We start from the raw sequence: 20,540 nt of genomic DNA, 5'->3' as shown, positions 1-20,540 counted from the left end.
AGGAAACCTGGATAACGGATTGGTCAAGAAATAGCAAGAGTCATTGGGAAAAGTTTCTCTAGGTTTAAACTCTGAAGGATCTTGGCTTAAATTTTGCCCCCCAACATTCAGTAACTTTGTGAAAATTACTTACACTTTGTCTCCAAATTCCATAAATTAGGAATCATTCTTTCATCAGAGAGTTAGTATCAGAAAAGATGACTAACGTACGTTTAATTGTCCATTACTAATACGGTGCCTAGAACATGGTAGCTGCCTGATATGTGACCGTGACTGATGCTAATGACCAAGTGGCCAAATTGTGAGTCACACCTCTGAATAAAAAACCCTAAACTCTGCCTCCTTCCTAAAGCAACGGTTCTTAATGGAGGGCAATTTTGTTCCTAGGGGACATTTGTCAGTGTCTGGAGGACATTTTTGATTATCACGACTCACAGTGAGGGGCTTGATGGGGGGGTGAGGAGGGGGTTTGCTGCCGACACCTAGTGGTAGAGGCCAGGGATGTTGCTAAACATCCTACCATGCACAGGACAGCAAAGAATGATGTGACAAAATATCAGTGTGCATCTGTCGAGAGAAACCCTATCCGAAAGGGACAGTGAGACAAGTGAAACATCCCGTGAGTGGAGGGATAAACACTTTGAATCATTGGCTTCCCCACCGTGGAGGTGGATCCAGTGGGACACAGGTTGTTTCTGGTGGGTCAGGAATGGCTATGGATCTGCACCCTGGTAGTGCCCTTGATCGGGGCTGGCTTGTTACATACTCAGATCCACCATTCTTCCTGTAGGATACAGTGTGAGTGGCACCCCCTGGAGCTGTGCAGTGAGGCAGCCCTGGCCCGGACCCCACTTATCACTTTGGGTAAATCTTTTTTTTTTTTTTGCGGTATGTGGGCCTCTCACCGTTGTGGCCTCTCCCGCTGTGGAGCACAGGCTTCGGACGCGCAGGCTCAGCGGCCATGGCTCACAGGCCCAGCTGCTCCGTGGCATGTGGGATCTTCCCGGACTGGGGCACGAACCCACGTCCCCTGCATCGGCAGGCGGACTCTCAACCACTGCGCCACCAGGGAAGCCCTGGGTAAATCTTTTTACCTCTAGTGCCTGAGCACCCCATTTGATGGATGATCATTAGACTTACCTGGGGTACGTGTTGACCTGCAAACTTGTGGCTCCATTCCCTGGAGGTTCCCCTTCAGTGGGTCAGCAAATGACCCTGGAAGCCATATTTATAAAAATCACCCAACTCTTACATTCAGGGCATCTACAAGATCTGGAAAATGAAGACCTAAAAGTTCTGCCAGATATCACTTCTCTCACCTCGTGCAAATTAACAGTTTTTGTGGGTCTGAGGTGTTTGGATTAATTTCGTGTTCTCTATTTTTACTATTATTACTACTATGACTAACACTATTAACGGTACTTCCACTGCTAATTAATAATAATAATAATTGACAGTAACACAGAATGTCAAGGGTAGTACCCTGTTCTTTAAGATTAAAATGGAACAGTCTCAAACACCATCCCTAGTGTATATCTTCACATCTCACCAGGTATTCCGGGGTTGGGAAAGCTTATCCCTCACCTGGACCCCAAGTTCCTGCTTCATCTGATGCCGAGATCAGTGTGTCTTCTTGTTATCTTTACCCATGACTGTGTTCACTCAGACTAGCACAACCTCCACTCACACCAGGCCTCTGCATGGAAAGTAGACTTTACAAAAAGTTTGCGTAGGTTCAGGGGACTTGTGACAAATAACTTGACGTTAAATCATGCCTACCCTCTGCGTGAGAATTCTGTCTGCTTTTCTGCCAGCTCAGAATCCAGGCATTTGTCATGTTGCTGGATTCTGGCCTTCAGGCCTCTTTTGCCCCACTCTGTATGGCCAAATAAACAAAGAAACGAATGAATAAACAAATAATATTTGCATTTATAGATAAAATATATATGTATATATGTGTATGTGCATTTTGTGTATACCTATATTGATGTATAAAATAATATATACGTGTATGTGTGTCTAGGCATGTATTATATATATACAAACATACACACACACACATATGTGTAAATGTTCTTTTGCAGAACAATTCCCCTCGCTTCCTTTATTTCTCGCCAGAACGCTTGGATGTAGTTGTTGTCATTTCCCTCGTTTTGCAGATGAAGACTTCATCTTCACAGCTCTTCAGAGGTTCCAGAGAAATCAAGTTTGTTGCTTGAGGTCCAATAGCGAGTAAAGGCTATGGGGACAAGGCAGAGACAAACCCCTGACTTCTCACTTCTAAACCCAGAACTTTCCCTTTCACAGCAGCCGTTCTCCACTCTGGACGCACATTAGCATCACCTGGGGTGGGCTTTGAACATCCGGATGCCAGAGCTCCAGCCCGGTACAATGAACACAGAATCTCTGGGTGTGGCGCTCAGGTAACTGCATATTTAGAACGCTTCCCTGGTGATCCTAAAGTGCACGCCTGCTCAGACCAGTCTGGAGACCGAGAACCATCACACGCACAGAGGTAAAGGCTGTGCTCCTGGCTTTTCTGGACCATGGACTATGCCCTGCTTTGCTCCCACACCCTCACCCAACCTTCTTCTCAATGTTGTCTTCAGACCCAAACTTTTGGATCATTTGATAACATTGCATGTGAGCATTTACCAGTCTGAAAAGTCTGTCCACAATCCTATTCTTTCTCATCCTCTCTTTCCCCTTTACAGGCACCAAGAAGCGTTCTCATGGCTCACCAGCCCCAAGCACTAGCTCCACTAGTCGCCTTACCTTGCCAGGTGGGTAAATATCGTTGCTTCATAATCTTAGTTGATCACAGACAGCAGAGAGGACCCGTTTCTCAGGAGTGGAGTTTAGCAGTTGATAAGTGGGGAATCTGGCCCCTTGTGTATCCTGTTGACCCCACGTTATCAGAGGGCTTTGTCTCTGTCATCCACATTTGTAAGGTTCTCCCAAGAATGGACGTAACATATTCATAGTTGGTTCACAATCTCTCCTGCTCACTGATGGAAAGAGTAGAATCTTGATCTTCCTTAAGGTTCATCGGGACATGCTGTGCAAGTATTTCTTTGAGAGGCAGGTGGCCCGGGGAAGAATGAATTTTTGGTGAGAGAGAGAGACTTGGGTTCGAATCTCAGCTTTGCCATGTTCACACTGTGAAGGCTCACTACACTTATTCAGCTTCTTGGAGCTTCTGTTTTCTCATCTGTCTGCATGATAATAAGAATTAGAAACAATACTCATCAATTTAACATAGTACTGACTCATAGAGGGTGCTCATAGCGAGTATCTACTATTGAGAAATAAGGAGGTCATGGACGATCTGTACTGGGTGCTATCTAACATTTACTAGAAAATTTTAAGCATTCATGACAATCCTGTGTAATCACTATTTAATATGAGAGGTACCTATTGGTCACTGTCTCCATGCATAGGCTTATATCCTCTATGCAAATTAGGTTCCAAGTAAAACTTGGAAAAACACATTTATTTGGAGGGAAGGAGAGATTATAACAGGTAAATATGGACATTGTAGAAAAATCGAAAAATAATACAAATTAAAAGAAGGAAAGATGTTGCCAAAATGCTACCACTCAGAGCTAATCAAGATTACCTCTCCTTCCAGTGTTTCTTAAATACCTTTTTTTTTTCTAGATTGAGATTATACTCTACATGGAGTTTTGTTTCCTCCCTTTTAAAGTTTACTATTACATTATGAGCTTTCCCCATGTTATTAAATATTTTAAAAATATTTCAGCGATTGACTAACATTTCATATGATTATGCCACAGTTTATTTATATACAGCATCCGTGGAATTGGTTTCAGGACTACCCACAAATACCAGAATCCATGGATGCTCAAGTCACCCACAGTTAACCCTCCATAACTGCAGGTTCCACATCTGTAGATACAAGGGGCCGACTGTATTCATTAATAATCCGGCATTTATATAGCTTGCCTTTTTATCATTAATAACTTTACGTTCTTGTACATAAGTCTTCTTCTGAGTCTGTAACTATGGATTTAGGACAGATTCCTGTAGGTACAATTACTGACTCAAAGAGTATGTACATACTTAGGTTCTTGACCCATTATTGTCAAAGTGATTTCCAGAAAAGTAGTATTATTTTATACTTTTAGCAATGAGTCTGCCATTTCACTTTGCTCTTGCTACTGCTAACATTGATACTTCACTAATTCGATAAGAAAAATTATATTCATATTTTGTTCGCATTTAGTTTATCTTTAAAAAACTATGTTTTCTAATGTTAATTTATCTTTTACATTGTTTCTTTGGGGAATTTCCATGTTTCATCCATTCAAAGAGAGACAGTGACTTGCATTGTAGCTACTCTGAAATAGGAATGTTTTGCAAGAAATGGGGTGTTATAATTGAATTAACAGCATTTTTTTCTCGGTTGTACATGAAATAATAGTTCACTTTATAATCAGCGGCATCTTAGATTAGCTGAAATATGTCCATCTATGTCCATCTGCCTTTTCAGCCTCAACTTAATGCAGTGTCCCTACCCCAGTCCAACAGCTGGACTCAGTGTCCACTGAGTAGTCCCTGAACTTACTTGCCTCTCACTCTGCCTAGAACAGTCTTTACCCTTTTCTCCCCTGGTTAATTTCTCTTTGCAGTCTCTCCAAACTATCTAGGTAGAATGAATGCTGACGTATAATTATTTGCTTATAAGTCCTTTAACCATTGATCGGTGGCTTTTTCAAGGGTAGGGACTGTCTTATTCTTTTTTGTCCCAGTGCCTGCTGAGGTGACAAGCGCATATTGTGTGCTCATAAATGTTTATGAGGCCGGGTGCCCTGGTGTGTGAGTGAGCATTATCCAATTTAATTTATGACTAGATAGAAAGCAGCCGTCCTCAGAAGAAGACTCATCTTGGAAATTGGATTTGTATCAACTATACTAACTTACAGCTATACAACTATAACTATACAACTATACTGACTGTTTTTTAGTACTGAGTAGACCTTGCTCTGTAGTCTCTGGAAGCCCATTTCATCTTGTCCCTGTTTGTGGTTATTGTGCCCTTAGGATTATAGTCATTATGAGGAAAACATTTCTAAACCCAACAACTTCAGTGTGTAGTGATGGTGTTTGCTCTCCTTTGTAAAGTCATAACATTCCTGGGTCAGGTGGGAACTCTGACATACTAGACATCTGCATGAACATGCAGACCTAACCTGGTTCCCACCTGCTATGCCAGGGACCTATTGCTGGCCTGCTGGGATTCTAAGACCTCTGAGTCAGAGTCTCAGCCACCCTGTCTTTGGCCTTAGTTTCACAGTCTAAAGTGGTCCCAAATTTGGTGCCAGGATCTGAGTTCCAACCACTCGAAAGCCTGTAGAGGTGGAGTGGGTCGTTCTCAAAACACTTGACATAGTAAACCATGCTTTGTTTAGCAGACACCCTCTACGTCATTCATAATGACAGCCAGCCCGCTGTTTCTCCTTGTGACCTCACAAGCGCCACACGTTACCTCCCACAGTGCACATGCCTCTACCACAAGCTCTTGGTGCAGGCTGTCAAGCAACTTAAAATATGTCTTAGGATACTCAAAGAGTCAAATGGAGGAATAAAAATTCTTTAAAACCAATAAAGGATAATTATGCTGAAGCCAAACAAGAACAGAGATATGCAAAAGAAGCAATCCAAAATCTGAAATGTTAAAAAGCAAACAAACAGGGCTTCCCTGGTGGCGCAGTGGTTAAGGACTCGCCTGCCAATGCAGGGGACATGGGTTCGAGCCCTGGTCCGGGAAGATCCCACATGCTGCGGAGCAACTAAGCCTGCAAGCCACAAGTACTGAAGCCTGTGCACCTAGAGCCCGTGCTACACAACAAGAGAAGCCACCGCAATGAGAAGCCCGTGCACTGCAACAAAGACCCAATGCAGCAAAAAATTAATAATAAATTAATAATTTTAAAAAGCAAACAAACATATAGTCATTGGGATTTTTTAAAAACACAGTTGGTGGTATAAACTCAAGGTAGAACACAGCTGAAAAGAGAATTAACGTTGGAAGATAGTCCTTAGGACTTTATACCAAACATATTGTACAGATGGAACCATATAAAAAAAGAAAAGAAAGAGCTTGAACCATAAAACTCTTAGAAGAAAACATCCTTGTGACCTTGAATTAGACAACGGTTTCTTAGATATGATACTGAAAGCCCAAGCTGCCAAAGAAAAATTAATAATACAACTTCATCAAAATTAAAAATGTTCCATTATCAAGAAAACTAAAAGAAAATTCATGGAATGAAAGAAAATATTTGCAAACCATAAATCTGATAAGGATTTAGTATCCAGAATATGTAAAGAATTCTTATAACTCGACAATAAAAAGACAAACAAGACAATTAAAAAGTGGGCAAAAGATTTGAAGAGACATTTCTCCGAAGAAGATAGCAAATGGAACGTGAAAAATGCTCAACATCATTAGTCATTAGGGAAATGCAAATCAAAACCACAGTGAGATACCACTTCACATGCACTAGAAAGGCAAGAATAAAAAAGATGGATAATAACAAGTGTTGACAATGATGTGGAAACATTAGTACCACCATACATTGCTGATGGGAATGTAAATGGTGCAACTACTTTGGAAAACAGTTTGGCAGTTCCTTTAAATGTTAATCATAGAGTGACCATAACACCCAGCAGTTCTGCTCCTAGGTATGTTCTCAAGAGAACTGAAAACATATGTTCACACAAAACCTTGTCTACAAATATTCATAGCAACATTACTCATAATAGCCAAAAACTGGAGACAACCTAAATGCCCATCAACTGATGAATATATAAACAAAATGTGGTATATCCATACAATAGCTTATTATTTGACCATACTAAAGGAAGAAAGTACTGATGTGGTCTACAACATGAAAGAACCTTGAAAACATTTTGCCAAGTGAAAGGAGCCAGACACAAATGGCCACATATTGTATGATTCCATTTATGTGAAATATGCAGAATAGACAAATCTATAGAGACAGAACGTAGACTAGTGGTTACTAGAGCCTGGGGAGGGAGAAGAATGGAGAGTGAGTTCTCATGGGTATGGGATTTCTTTTTTATTGGTGAAGAAAATGTTTTGTAAACTGTCACTGTTTGCCGATGACATGATACTATACATAGAAAATCCTAAAGATGCCACAAGAAAACTACTAGAACTAATCAATGAATTTGGTAAGGTTGCAGGATACAAAATTAATGCACAGAAATCTCTTGCATTCCTACACACTAACAACGAAAGATCAGAAAGAGAAATTAAGGAAACAATCCCATTTACCATTGCAACAAAAAGAATAAAATACCTAGGAATAAACCTACCTAAGGAGACAAAAGACCTGTATGTAGAAAACTATAAAACACTGATGAAAGAAATCAAAGATGACATATACAGATGGAGAGATATACCATGCTCCTGGATTAGAAGAATCAACATTGTGAAAATGACTCTACTACCCAAAGCAATCTACAGGTTCAACGCAATCCCTATCAAATTACCAAGGGCATTTTTCACAGAACTAGAACAAAAATTTTTACAATTTGTATGGAAACACAAAAGACCCTGAATAGCCAAAGCAATCTTGAGAAAGAAAAACAGAGCTGGAGGAATCAGGCTCCCTGACTTCGGACTATACTACAAAGCTACAGTAGTCAAGACAGTATGGTACTGGCACAAAATATAGGTGACACCTATGGTCACCTTATCTTTGACAAAGGAGGCAAGAATATCCAATGGAGAAAAGACAGCCTCTTCAATAAGTGGTACTGGGAAAACTGGACAGGTACATGTAAAAGAATGAAACTAGAACACTCCCTAACACCATACACAAAAATAAACTCAAAATGGATTAAAGACCTAAATGTAAGGTCATTATAAAACACTATAAAACTCCTAGAGGAAAACATAGGCAGAACGCTCTATGACATAAATCACAGCAAGATCCTTTTTGACCCACCTCCTAGAGAAATGGAAATAAAAACAAAAGTAAACAAATGGGACCTAATGAAAGTCAAAAGCTTTTCCACAGCAAAGGAAACCATAAATAAGACAAAAAGACAACCCTCAGAATGGGAGAAAATATTTACAAACAAAGCAACTAACAAAGGATTAATCTCCAAAATATACAAGCAGCTCATGCAGCTCAATATCAAAAAAACAAACAACCCAATAAAAAATGGGCAGAAGACTTAAATAGACATTTCTCCAAAGAAGATATACAGACGGCCAACAAACACATGAAAGAATGCTCAACGTCACTAATCATTAGAGAAATGCAAATCAAAACCACAATGAGGTATCACCTCACACCAGTCAGAATGGCCATCATCAAAAAATCTAGAAACAATAAATGCTGGAGAGGGCGTGGAGAAAAGGGAACCCTCTTGCACTGTTGGTGGGAATGTAAATTGATACCCCACTATGGAGAACAGTATGGAAGTTCCTTAAAAAACTAAAAATAGAACTACCACATGACCTAGCAATCCCACTACTGAGCATATACCCTGAGAAAACTATAATTCAAAAAGATACATGTGGACTTCCCTGGTGGTGCAGTGGTTAAGAATCCACCTACCAATGCAGGGGACACGGGTTCGAGCCCTAGTCCAGGAAGATCCCACATGCCGTGGAGCAACTAAGCCTGTGAGCTACAACTACTGAGTCCACGCACCGCAACCACTGAAGCCTGCATGCCTAGAGCTTGTGCTCTGCAACAAGAGAAGCCACCGCAATGAGAAGCCTGTGCACCGCAATGAAGAGTAGCCCACTCACCACAACTAGAGAAAGCCTGTGCACAGCAACGAAGACCCAACGCAGCCAAAAATAAAATATAAATAAATAAATTTATATCCAAAAAATGGTCAACTTAAAAAAAAAAGATACATGTACCACACTGTTCATTGCAGCTCTATATACAACAGCCAGGACATGGAAGCAACCTAAATGTCTATCAACAGATGAATGGATAAAGAAGATGTGGCACATATATAAAATAGACTATTACTCAACCATAAAAAGAAATGAAACTGATTTATTTGTAGTGAAGTGGATGGACCTAGAGTCTGTCATACAGAGTGAAGTAAGTCAGAAAGAGAAAAACAAATACCGTATGCTAACACATATATATGGAAGCTAAAAAAGCTGTACTGATGAACCTAGTGGCAGGGAGGAATAAAGACACAGACGTAGAGATGGACTTGAGGACACAGGGGTGGAAGGGAAAGCTGGGATGAAGTGAGAGAGTAGCATGGACATGTATACACTACCTAATGTAAAATGGATGGCTAGTGGGAAGCTGCTGCATAGCACAGGGAGATCAGCTCAGTGCTGTGTGATGACCTAGAGGGATGGTATGGGGGGGTGGGAGGGAGGCTCAAGAGGGAGGGGATGTGGGGATATATGTATACATATAGCTGATTCACTTTGTTATACAGCAGAAACTGACACAACATTGTGAAGCAATTATACTCCAATAAAGATGTGAAAAAAAAAAAAGAAAATGTTTTGTAATTAAATATTGGTGATGGGGCTTCCCTTGTGGCGCAGTGGTTGAGAGTCCGCCTGCCTTTGCAGGGGACACGGGTTCACGCCCCGGTCCGGGAGGATCCCACATGCCGCGGAACGGCTGGGCCCGTGAGCCATGGCCGCTGAACCTGCGCGTCTGGAGCCTGTGCTCCGCAACGGGAGATGCCACAACAGTGAGAGGCCCGCGTACCACAAAAAAAAAAAATAAAAAATTGGTGATGATTGCACAACCTTGTGAATAAAATAAAAAGCACTGAACTGTACACTTCAAATGGTGAATTATATGGTATGTGAATTATATCTCAATTTTAAAAATGAAAGAGCATGGAAGATAGATAAACAGCTCTAAAGGCTCAAATTCCTAGACAGTAAATGCACCTCACTTGCCATACGTAAGTAATACCAAACACATACCTAAATGCCTTGTGTGAGATTGTTCCAAATTATGTCCAGGGTGAGAAAATATTAAATGCTATAAGAAGCTGGTTATGTTCAAGGGAGCTGCGAGCAGGTTGCCTGTAATAAAATGACAACCAACTGACAGCAAAATTTGCATTAGCTACAGCAGATGCCAAAAGACAATGAAGATATCTTTCATAGGCTGAGGGAAAATAAAGCATTATATAATAGCTAAAATTATGAGTTATGAATGAAGGCGAAGTAAAAACATTTTAGGTTTACAATGACATAATTTAGCACTCCAGACTTTACTAAAAGAAGTATAAGGGACATACCTCAAGAGGAAGAAAAGTGAACCCAAAAGCAAAGTGTGAGAGACAGGAATTAATGGTGAGCACACAAGTAAATAAAGCATGTTGGTAAACGTGAGTAACTAGTCACCATAAAAATAATGTCCATATTTTTTACGTTAAAATAGGAAACAGAAGCTGTAGATGGAAGAGGGAATATTTAAGAGGGAGTTAAGGAATGCTAAGATCTATTCTGTCTTTGGGCAGAGCTTTGTAATTTTGTAACTTTTTTTGCAACACAAAGGATCATCAGTAAAATAATAGAAATATAACCTATAGCATCTAAGTCAGCAAATGAACAACAACAAAGAAAGGGAATACAGAAAATGTATCTACTTGATAGAAGGCAGAAAGGAGAAAAAAGAAGCAAGGAATAAAGAATGATTATAAAATTAGACAGTAGAATCAAGTCCAAAACTATCAGTAATAAGAATAATTGCAAATGGCTCAAACTCTGCTCTTAAAATACAGAAATTTGGATTTAAAAAAAACAAAATCCAGCCCTGTCCTTCTTTTAAAAGAAACACTTTTAAGAAAAACTCCCAGAAAGTCTGCTAATGTATGGCAAAAGAAATTCCATGCAAAATATAAAGCTAGTTCTTTGAGAAACATCATCCATTTTAACATCTGTACAATATCCTGTTATATAAATGTGCCATAGGATGTTTAATCATTTTTCTGTTGATGGTGGTTTTCCATTTTTTTTGCTCTTGCAAACAATGCTTAACATAATGTTGGGCAAGAAAAGCAAGTTTCAATAAGATTTATACCATCTAACACAATCTGTATTATCTTTTAAAAACAAGCAAAAATAAAAGTAGATATTTTATGGTTGCACAGAGATCCAATAATTGAACGACTATATGCACAGGAATAATAAACATCAAATTCTGGATGTTTTTTGGTGGGGGGAAGGGAAGGGTATATTAGGTACTTAAATTCTACCTTGATATTTAATCTCTTTAAACAAATTTTTGAACAAATGTGCAAAATGTTAAGATCTGCTTAAACTGTATCGAGAGAGTACCTGGGTATTTGTTATATTATTAATTATAGTTTCTGTATGCTCAAATATTATATATTAAAGAATTTCCTAGTGAAAAATCTGTGACTGTCTTCCGAGACAGTTTTGTTTGTCACACGTGTCAGTCCTGAAGCCACCAGAGACCACTTCATTAAAGAACTGCTTGTGTGGTTTCCAAAATTATCAAAGCTTTCTCCTGACACGCCAGCACCAGGAAACTGCTCTGAGGACATCACCTTCATTCCTTGCACGCCCATAGCAAAGTGACTCTTAGATGGTAAAGTAATAGCACCTGCAGACAATTTTTTTCTAGTGCCAACTTCAAGTGTGCCCCATGAGGTTTGTGAACGCAGTCAAGCTCATGGGCGGGCCGTAAAGGATGGAGAGCTGAGCCAATGTTGGCTCTCGCTGGAGGAGTGGCCCAGAGCTTCACTTCCAATCATGACTGCTAACGATGGAGACTAGTCAGTGGCTTCTGAGCAGATGCCCCCAGCGCCTCGGTCACATCACTTTTCCGAAGTGATCGTTAGATGGAAAGGTACAGTACCGTAGTCATCCGCTGATGCAGATAGCTGATGGCTCCTGTGTGTGCAGCTTCTGGCTTGCACGGTAGTGTTGGCAATAGATGCAGCTCTGCTTCTAATCTCCGTTGCCTGATGTAGAAAGAGTTGGTGCGTTGAGATGCCAGCTGGCTTGCAATGACATTTTTTGTGTGTCCTGTTCTAGGGGACTACGGATAAAACATCCATTCAGAGGAGATGTTCCTCAGAAGAGAACTGACCAGCCCTGAGGTCTGAAGACATTTTAGGAAGCTTATGCTGCTTTTACAAAAACAAAATATTATGTGTATTGTAAGTTACTGAGTGATTAACTTCAAAAATGGTAACTTCTGATCTTCCTAATACAGGTTTTTAACAGTAAATACTTTGGTATGTATTGCACATCTATCAAATATCAGGGACAACGCTAGGTTCTTCACACGTATTATCTCATTTAATCTTCACAACAACCCTCTAAGGAAGGTACTGTTATCTCCATTTCACAAATTAGGAAACTGAGGCATACTCAGATAAATAGCTTGCCCAAAGTTAGCAGGTGGCAATCCTGTACTCTTTGCTCGAGTTTCATTGTCAGGGGTGAAGACTGATGTCAAACAGTCCACACTGGAACAGCCTTTCTTTCACAGTTGTACTCTGCCTGGGGTAGAGCACAATTACGCAGGTACCGATTTCAGGCACAACTGTGGGGTGTGGAGGGATCCTGCATTGTCTTAATTTTAAGTAAAGATTCCCACGAGTGGTCTCTTTGCAATTGCCTTCTATCTTGAGTTCAGTTTAAGGGATGCCAGTTGTCATTCTTACTATGGACTAGAGCAAAACACATTTGTTATACGTGATTTAGCACTTCAGAGCTCTAGAACCCTAAAGAAATTTAACTTTACAGGCTTCTTCTGGCAGAGGTCATAGTTGGTGTGAGCAAAGGACAGAGCTACTGATTTGGCCTTACACTCCCCATCTTCAGATGCACACGTGGGAAAAGGCACACACTGATGAAAAAAAATCGAACAAAAGACTTAGCTTGCGTAATGTCCCAAATATTTTTCTCCTTTGAAAGAACATGCCTCATGTTCTTTGTGCTTGCCAGGAGAAACAAAATGAAAACAAAGAACTCAATTGAAGATGATCATCTCCTTGAGGGAGGGCTTTCTTATTCTTTTTTATTAATTATAATAATATTTTTATTAAATTAAACGATTAATCATTAAATCATAAGGTTGCAGGGCATTTAATAGACAGCAGTTGTTTGAATAAGAAAAGAGCTTATTTTCCAGCCTTACCTAATTGCTCCCGCTCTTTCACCTGTTTGTCAGAGAGACTTGAAAACTGTGCCTCAGCCTCTCCAGACGATAGTAAGACCTGAGTTGAGGTTACAGCTTTGGTGTAAAACAAAAGTGCTCAGGCCTCAAATTTGAAACTTCAAAGGAAAGGAGCTTGCCGACATTCTTCTTTGAGCAAACACAGGCAACAAATCTAGGTATCAAGGCATTGCTGATGCAAAGGAGAAGTACTAGGTTTTGTAGATTCTAGTCAACTGTGTCAGCTGGTGTGTATTCTAAGTGATTCCCCTCTTCTTTAGTAAATGAGAGATTTATGAAGGTTACTGAGTGTGATGCCGAGTAGTTTACTCATTCATTAAATATTTTTCAGCACCAACTGCTATCAGTGCTGGGATTAAATTCCGGGGATGCAAATGTGTATAACACCCTGTCCCGTCCTAATGAAGTTTATAGCCAGGATCAGTGATCTGTAGGCTGAAGCATAAGGAAGAGGTATCTCAAAGACCAGGGAATCAGTGGTTCGAGAATGGCTTCCAATGCAGGTGACTCAAAGAATTATTATGGCTCAGCATAGTAAATGCAAAGAGTCTTAAGAATCAAAAGTCATTTGTTTGTCATTTTCCTAATTACGTCAAGATTAGAGTTCAGGGACTGAAACTCCTTCCATCCTGGTTGGGTATCTAAGCCACACTTCCCATCTGGGGGTTCCAGCTCATGGTTAGGAATAGCCCAAAGTGATTGAATGAGCCTCAGTATTTGTACATGGTATAAATAGTTTAGAATGTGGGATAGATGATTCTGCTTTGCTTAAAATGGCACTGGGTTTCAGCAAAGTGTTTCCCTTAGGTAGCTGAATGGAAAAACAAACAAACATATATATATATATGTAATTTTTCCCCACAAATGCCCATTTTGGATAATTAGCCTTTTGTGAATCACAGTGGTGTGTTCTTTGCCAAATAGTCGCAAATAAATTCATTAAGTTAATCTCTTCGTTGTGTGCTGAGGTCTTTCATGTGGTAAAATCCATTTGTACGGGGAATGACATGACTTTTCTATACTATAACAAGAAATCCACCAGGGAGGCCACCATTAAAAGGCTCCTGGTGATGACCTTTTATCTCCTGTGCTGTGTAATGATGGTAGCCACATACCAAGCACCTACGACATACTGGCACCCCGCGAGGTTGCAAGGTACCATACATACATTATCTCAGTTATAGCCCCTTTAAAATCCTCCCAACAACCATGCAGAGAAGTTACCATTTTCCCCATTTTACAGAAAAAAACAAAAACAAACCCAAAACCCTGAATCCCAAAACAGATTATCTCCTTAGGATCTCACAGCTGATAACAGTTTAATCCAGTTCTGTGACACCCCAAACCCACGCTTCTCTCACAATACCACACCACCTCTCCCAAAAGTAGATCTTCGTGGATTTGATTCTTGTCACAGATCTTAGCATGTGGCCAAGGGTTGGCCACTCCTGTGTACAATGACCAGACCCTGTCAGCTGCCCCAAGCATCCCTCGAAACTTAAGGATAAGCCGACATATTCTCAAAACAAACTCGGCACCTAAGCCAGTGGTTCTCAACCTGGCTACGAGTTAGAACCACTGGGCGTTACAAACATACTTGCTTGGGCTTCACCTTAAAATAACAGATTACTTTCAAGACTCTTGGAGGTGGGGCTTAGGAATCAGTAAATTTGAAGCTTTCCAGGTGATCTGATGGGCATCCAGGGTTGAGAAATGCAGGTGGAAGCAAACAGCTTCAGGTTGGATGAAGGGCAATAAAACTATGTGGCTTATTTTTTTTGCCTGTGGCCATGTATTCCTCTGGGGACCTGGAAATGCTGGTCAGGTGATCTTTCCACACTAGGGAGTGGTTTGGTTCAGGCAGTGTCAACTGGCCTTTTTCTGGATAGCTTCTCAGACAGCAAGCTTCCTGTCTCCTGTGTTCTTTGCTCTGTAAGCTTCAGATATGGAACCAGTAGATTAGTTAGTATTCCCATTTTCTTGAGGAAGAGTCCTTGGAGAACCAGCCTTTTCCAATGTAGATGCTGGGTTTAAGTATTCTAGTTTTAATATAAACTACACCTTGAAGAGTTTAAGAATAGACCCTCACCTTAGACAGCACTACATCTAATGTGCATGGTTTAAGAGTAATTTTCTGGCTGGGTTCATGTCGCTAGATTGTATTTCTGCAAAAGGAAGGAAGACCTATCATCGTGGCCTTCATGTAACGCTCTCGTGTCTTGAGGAGACAAAGCAATTCCCTAGCTAGGAAAGTATTCTGCTGCGGAGTTTTCCTGGCAATTGCAAATCTTCCAGATAATTCCTGAAATGTAGGATCTGCCTCTGAGGAGAGGGATGGAAACTGATACTGGGTGAACGCCTACTATGTGTCAGCGCTGTGCTGGCTGTTTCTAATGCGTTGCTTTCTTGTCATTCTCAGGCCTCTGCAGTGAGTGTTACTGTTTTTTTCTTTTTATGGGAAACTGAAATTATGTGTCCCAGTCATATGGGGACAGAGAAAGAACTGAATCTGACTCCCTTCCAAGGATGGGTGAGGGGCGACTACAAATGAGATAATGGATATAAAGACACTGAACTACACAGAAGACAGGCCATGCTACTGGGCTCCTTAAACAGCAAAGCCCCGGGTTCACAAAAAGTTGTTATACTTCACTTTCATTTTTAAAACTGTTTGCTGGGAAGCCTAAATATTGAACAAGGACCAAGTCTCCTGTTCTGGTGAGACAAATTAACATCTTCCACTTGCCCTTTAAGGAAAAGACCAGCTATGAAAACCAATTCAGCCAAACTGCTAATTTTAAAGGGTGTGTTTCTTCCTTTGGGACTGGGATGAACCCGTCTTGATTCCACTCTCTGTGGAGCTGATGTTAGTGAGAGGAGTCTTTTGGCTGATTGCGTGTCTTCCCATGAGCTTATCTTTGGAACGCAGTTAATTCATACCAAATGTGCTAGTGTGGGTGCCTCAATCAGAAACAGGTATAAGTCGGGTTTGGAATTCCAGATGCTCTGAGAAGTTGTCCCAGAAAGAAGCTAGAAAGAGTCCAGAGAGAAGACAAATCCAGAGGGCGAAACTGATGTCAGGCCGATTCTCTGAAAAGGGCAGAAGGTATGAGCAACACCTTTTCCACCAGCCCAAGATCGGCGCCGCCAGGGATGGTGGTGCCTGTCCCAGAGTCTTTCCAGAGCTCCCCTTACCCACCAGCAGTTCCCCTGGACATGGTCACTGTCAGTACAATAATAATAAAAGTTGCCCTTAACTGAAGGCCTGCTTTATGCCAGTCACTGTGATTCACATGGCTCACATGCCCCATCTCGCTGAGTCCTCCCAAGAAGCCCTGTTAAGTGTGTAACATCGTTATTCAGACGGGAAAAGTGACACTTAGAGAGAGGGGTGTTTGCCTAAGACTGAACAGCTGGGGGAGGTGAAGGAGGCTTTAAAACCAGGTCTCTCCGACTTCAAAGCACCCACTCTTGCTCTCACGCCTTAGTCAGACACCAGGAACGTCCTCTTTGGTCTTACTCTTTGCTTTTCCAAGTGCTCAATATAGTTAGGAAGGATCGCTGACTCTGAGTGTTGCAGATTTCCTCACAATCCTCAGGTGATAGCATCAAAGTTGTTTTTTCCAACAGAAAGAACATTTGTTTCTTCATTTCTCAGAGCTTTTGTCTTCATGTTAGACCCAACAGGAAGAACAAACTATGTGGGTAGGAGAGGAAAAAAAGCCTAATTTTGAAGACCACAGGTAACTTTAATTGATGCATAAAGGACTCCTCACCAGCCAGGCAGTTCGTTGTGATCAAACTATAGCAAGAGCCCTGGCTAGCTCTTTACAATTTGTAGAACACTTGCAGTGTGTGCAAAATATTATCACTGTCGTTCCCTTTGTGAAGATAAGGAGGGGGAAGATTGGCGAGACTGAAACGGTAGTTTGCAAACTCCGGCACAGTGGAATTATCTGAAGGGCTTTAGAAACTCCTGAGGCCTCAGCCTAACCCCACACAGATTCTGCTTTCATGAGTCTGGGGTACCCAGGATTTTTCAAAGCTCCCCAGGTGGTTCTCATATGCAGTGAGGGGTGAGAACCACCAAGTTAAAATTTTCACCCAAGACCCTGGGGCTCCCCTGACTTGTTTGCTTGTCTCCCGTGCTTAGACCTCTGGAACACCTGTTCCATCCCAAACCCAGGTAGGTGAGGGAAGAGACAAAAGCAGCTATTTAAGAGACCTGTTAGCCACGATTTTTATGCAATTCCTTCCTGAGCCATTACCACACAAATTGCATTAAGGAGGAATGATTGGCTTTTGCTTTGGGGGAAGTATGATTATGACTACTAACAATGGTATTCAAGAATCCCATATATCACAGATATATACTCAAATTATTGATAGTATAAATGAATTACTATTTTAACTTATTATATGGTAGTTATTAAAACTTACTCTGGACTTTGGTCCCGGGTTATTTTAAATATGTGAGGTCTGAGGCTAGACCACTTGGATGTGAACCCAGAATCCAGACTTCCTGCAATGCTAGCTGTGTAAACTTTGGCAAGTTACTTAAGCTCAGTTTCCTCACTCAAACTTTGGCAAGTTACTTAAAAGCCTCAGTTTCCTCACTCAGAAAGGGGGTGATTGGGGCTTCCCTGGTGGCGCAGTGGTTGAGAGTCCGCCTGCCGATGCAGCGGACACGGGTTCGTGCCCCGGTCCGGGAGGATCCCACATGCCGCGGAGCGGCTGGGCCCGTGAGCCATGGCCGCTGAGCCTGCGCGTCCGGAGCCTGTGCTCTGCAACGGGAGAGGCCACAACAGTGAGAGGCCCGCGTACCGCAAAAAAAAAAAAAAAGGGTGGTGGTGGTGATGGTGGTGATAACAGTGCTTGCCTGTTGAATTGTAGTGAAGATTAAAGGCTGGTTCACATTAAATTCTTAGCATTGTGCCTAGTACACGATGTATGTCAGATATTATCATGATTTTACCATCACGGATCCTGAAATGAAAATCACAGGCTCAGTTCTTGTATCATTTTATCCTCGTGGAACGGATGTTGACACATCAATCCCTTGCAATTCAAAACTCATGGATGATTTGAGCATTTTTATAAGGACTTTGCATCAAATTTCAGACAGATATCAATAGACACTATTTTAGAAATGGAATGTATGGCAGTGGGATTTTGTTCTTCATGTAAAACAACATTTATGAGGCAATAAATGATTGTTTTTTATCTTGTTAGTGTATGTGTTGTGTTGTGTGTGTGTGTGTAAATGCAGTTAGAAAATGTCTACATGTGGAAATGTTTTTTCCAAAGGTCATGTTATGGCATTATCTTTGAAAAAGAAGAAAACACATGCAGAACACTCCTGTTTTTTTTTTTTTAAAGGTGCCAATGTTAAAATTTTTTCAGAAGCTAAGAGTAAATCAAGTTTCTGCCTTTGGAGGCAGTCCTCTACAGCAGAGATTCAGAAACTTTCCCAGTTGCTGCTGCTATGCAGTGGCCCTGCAAGATCACACTGAAGCCGTGGGGGATTGAAGACACAGATTTGGGTTCTAATGCAGATCATGGTCTACCGCACGGGAATTAGGGTGCACGTAGATTAGACGAGCACTAGTGACCATGCCTTCTGCCTGCTGTCAGTGCAAACAACAGGGCATACCGAATTAATAAGATACAACATGACATGATAACGACAGTGATAATGAATTAAACCAGTCTTTCCGAAAGTGTGACGTGCTCCTGATAAAGGGGGCGCCTTGACCTAATCAAAATGAGAAAAACACATGCTGTTGGCTGTTCTTAGGGATTCATGATACATGTCGCCATCATTTAGGTCTCTGAGAAGTCCTGCCATGGACATACTAGTTTAACTTTAACACAGTTACATTTGATATATGAATAAATCGCAGTCTATTTTCTGAAGAAGAATAAGTCTATGCATTATTTTCCTATGGAAAAAAAAGTCGCTACCAAGCAAAGTGGCCTCAGAGAGAGAGAATAAAAAGTTGGTGATGGCAGAGAAAGGGCGAAAGTCATAGACACCTTTGGGAGAAATTGCGTTTATGAAGAAGATAAGATTGAAACAAATGAGGATTAAAACTCCTAAAAGAGCGTTAACGTCTATGAAAAACAAACATCGTAATTGTATAATAAAGGATGATGATGTGTCAGCTTTTGTCTTGAACTTTTCTTTTCCTAAGCCCATTTGAAAGTAATATAGAGAATGACTTTCCCAAGTTCAGGCTCTGTGCAGAGAAACGTGTCTTTGTCAAATCTTCATTAGCCAATGAGATCGTTTTCTCCAAGTAAATTGCTCTAGGAGACAAGAGCAGACTTTGTGAACGTGTCTCCAAGAGGAAAAGGGTCCAACTTGTTGATAAGCATATGAAGGGGAGGGGATTCTGTTCCCAATTTGGTTCTTCTCTGCTTGGGGCGGGGAGGGGCTTGGGTTGAGGGAGCAGAAGAGGATTGTAACACTACTGCCTGGGTTCAGCTGTGGGAGGTACCCAGTCATCGAAAGGGAAAGGGCCAGATCTCCTTCCAGAAATATCTCAGGAATCACCAAAAGACAAAGGAAAGGGTCCTTAAGCGGCCACAGCACCACCCCGGAAGAAAGGTCCTCATTAAATTCAAAACGGTGCCCTCATCCCAGGTGCCGCTGTTTTGCCCTGTCATCATTTCATGTTCCCCTGTAGAGGGGAAAGGCAGTCAATGCGTACAAACAGCACTCTGTGAATTTTTATTTTTTCCCACATTTTGAGTGAGGGTGACAGCAGGCATGTAAGTATTTCCACAATCTCGGTGGGGAGCCAATCTCTATCAGCGGATTCAACTCTATTTGCAGCGACTCCAGTGGCAAGGAGAGCTTTCGTTCTGACGATCAGAATTCTAGCAAACGGTAAATGTTTCTTCATGCTGAGAAGTGGGAAATTCAATAATACTTTGACTGGGTTCATGCTGAGTAGTGAAAATAGAATGAATATGGAGAGGGACTGTGACTTAAAGAGCAGTAAATCAGCTAGCCCAGAAGTGTGGGGACCATCAGCTTTTAATTCGAAGCCCTCGCCTGTTTCTACTCCATTCTCCAGGGTAACGGGACTGTTTTTATATTTGTTCCTAGAGTGTTTTGTGCTGCAATCCCTTGTTTACCCCAAGAAACAGAATTAAACATTCGGAGATTTTTTTTTTAATCTGCATATACATTATTATGGCACTATAGGACCATTTGCTGAAAATCTTAACTTATGCGTTAGCCTAACTCCAAAGGCAGAGTAGGTGTGGATAGTGTAGCGCTTATAGTAATAGCATTACTTATGATTGAACACTTTT

General features: G+C 41.2%; 1 protein-coding gene across 3 annotated transcripts in view; it reads left to right on the top strand.

Moving 5' to 3' along the window:
* PDE1C (phosphodiesterase 1C) overlaps positions 1–20,540 on the top strand; it is a 565,059-nt gene that overhangs the window by 542,912 nt on the left and 1,607 nt on the right. For all 3 annotated transcript variants that reach the window (XM_065884420.1, XM_065884421.1, XM_065884422.1), the window contains one exon: positions 2,715–2,783. In XM_065884420.1, coding sequence (XP_065740492.1) covers positions 2,715–2,783 — 69 coding nt within the window. The remainder of the gene's footprint in view (positions 1–2,714; positions 2,784–20,540) is intronic.

Source organism: Phocoena phocoena, chromosome 9 (assembly GCF_963924675.1).
Source record: "Phocoena phocoena chromosome 9, mPhoPho1.1, whole genome shotgun sequence".
Taxonomy (NCBI): domain Eukaryota; kingdom Metazoa; phylum Chordata; class Mammalia; order Artiodactyla; family Phocoenidae; genus Phocoena; species Phocoena phocoena.
The sequence above is the reverse complement of the archived record's forward strand: the minus strand, read 5'-3'. Positions and strand labels throughout refer to the sequence as shown.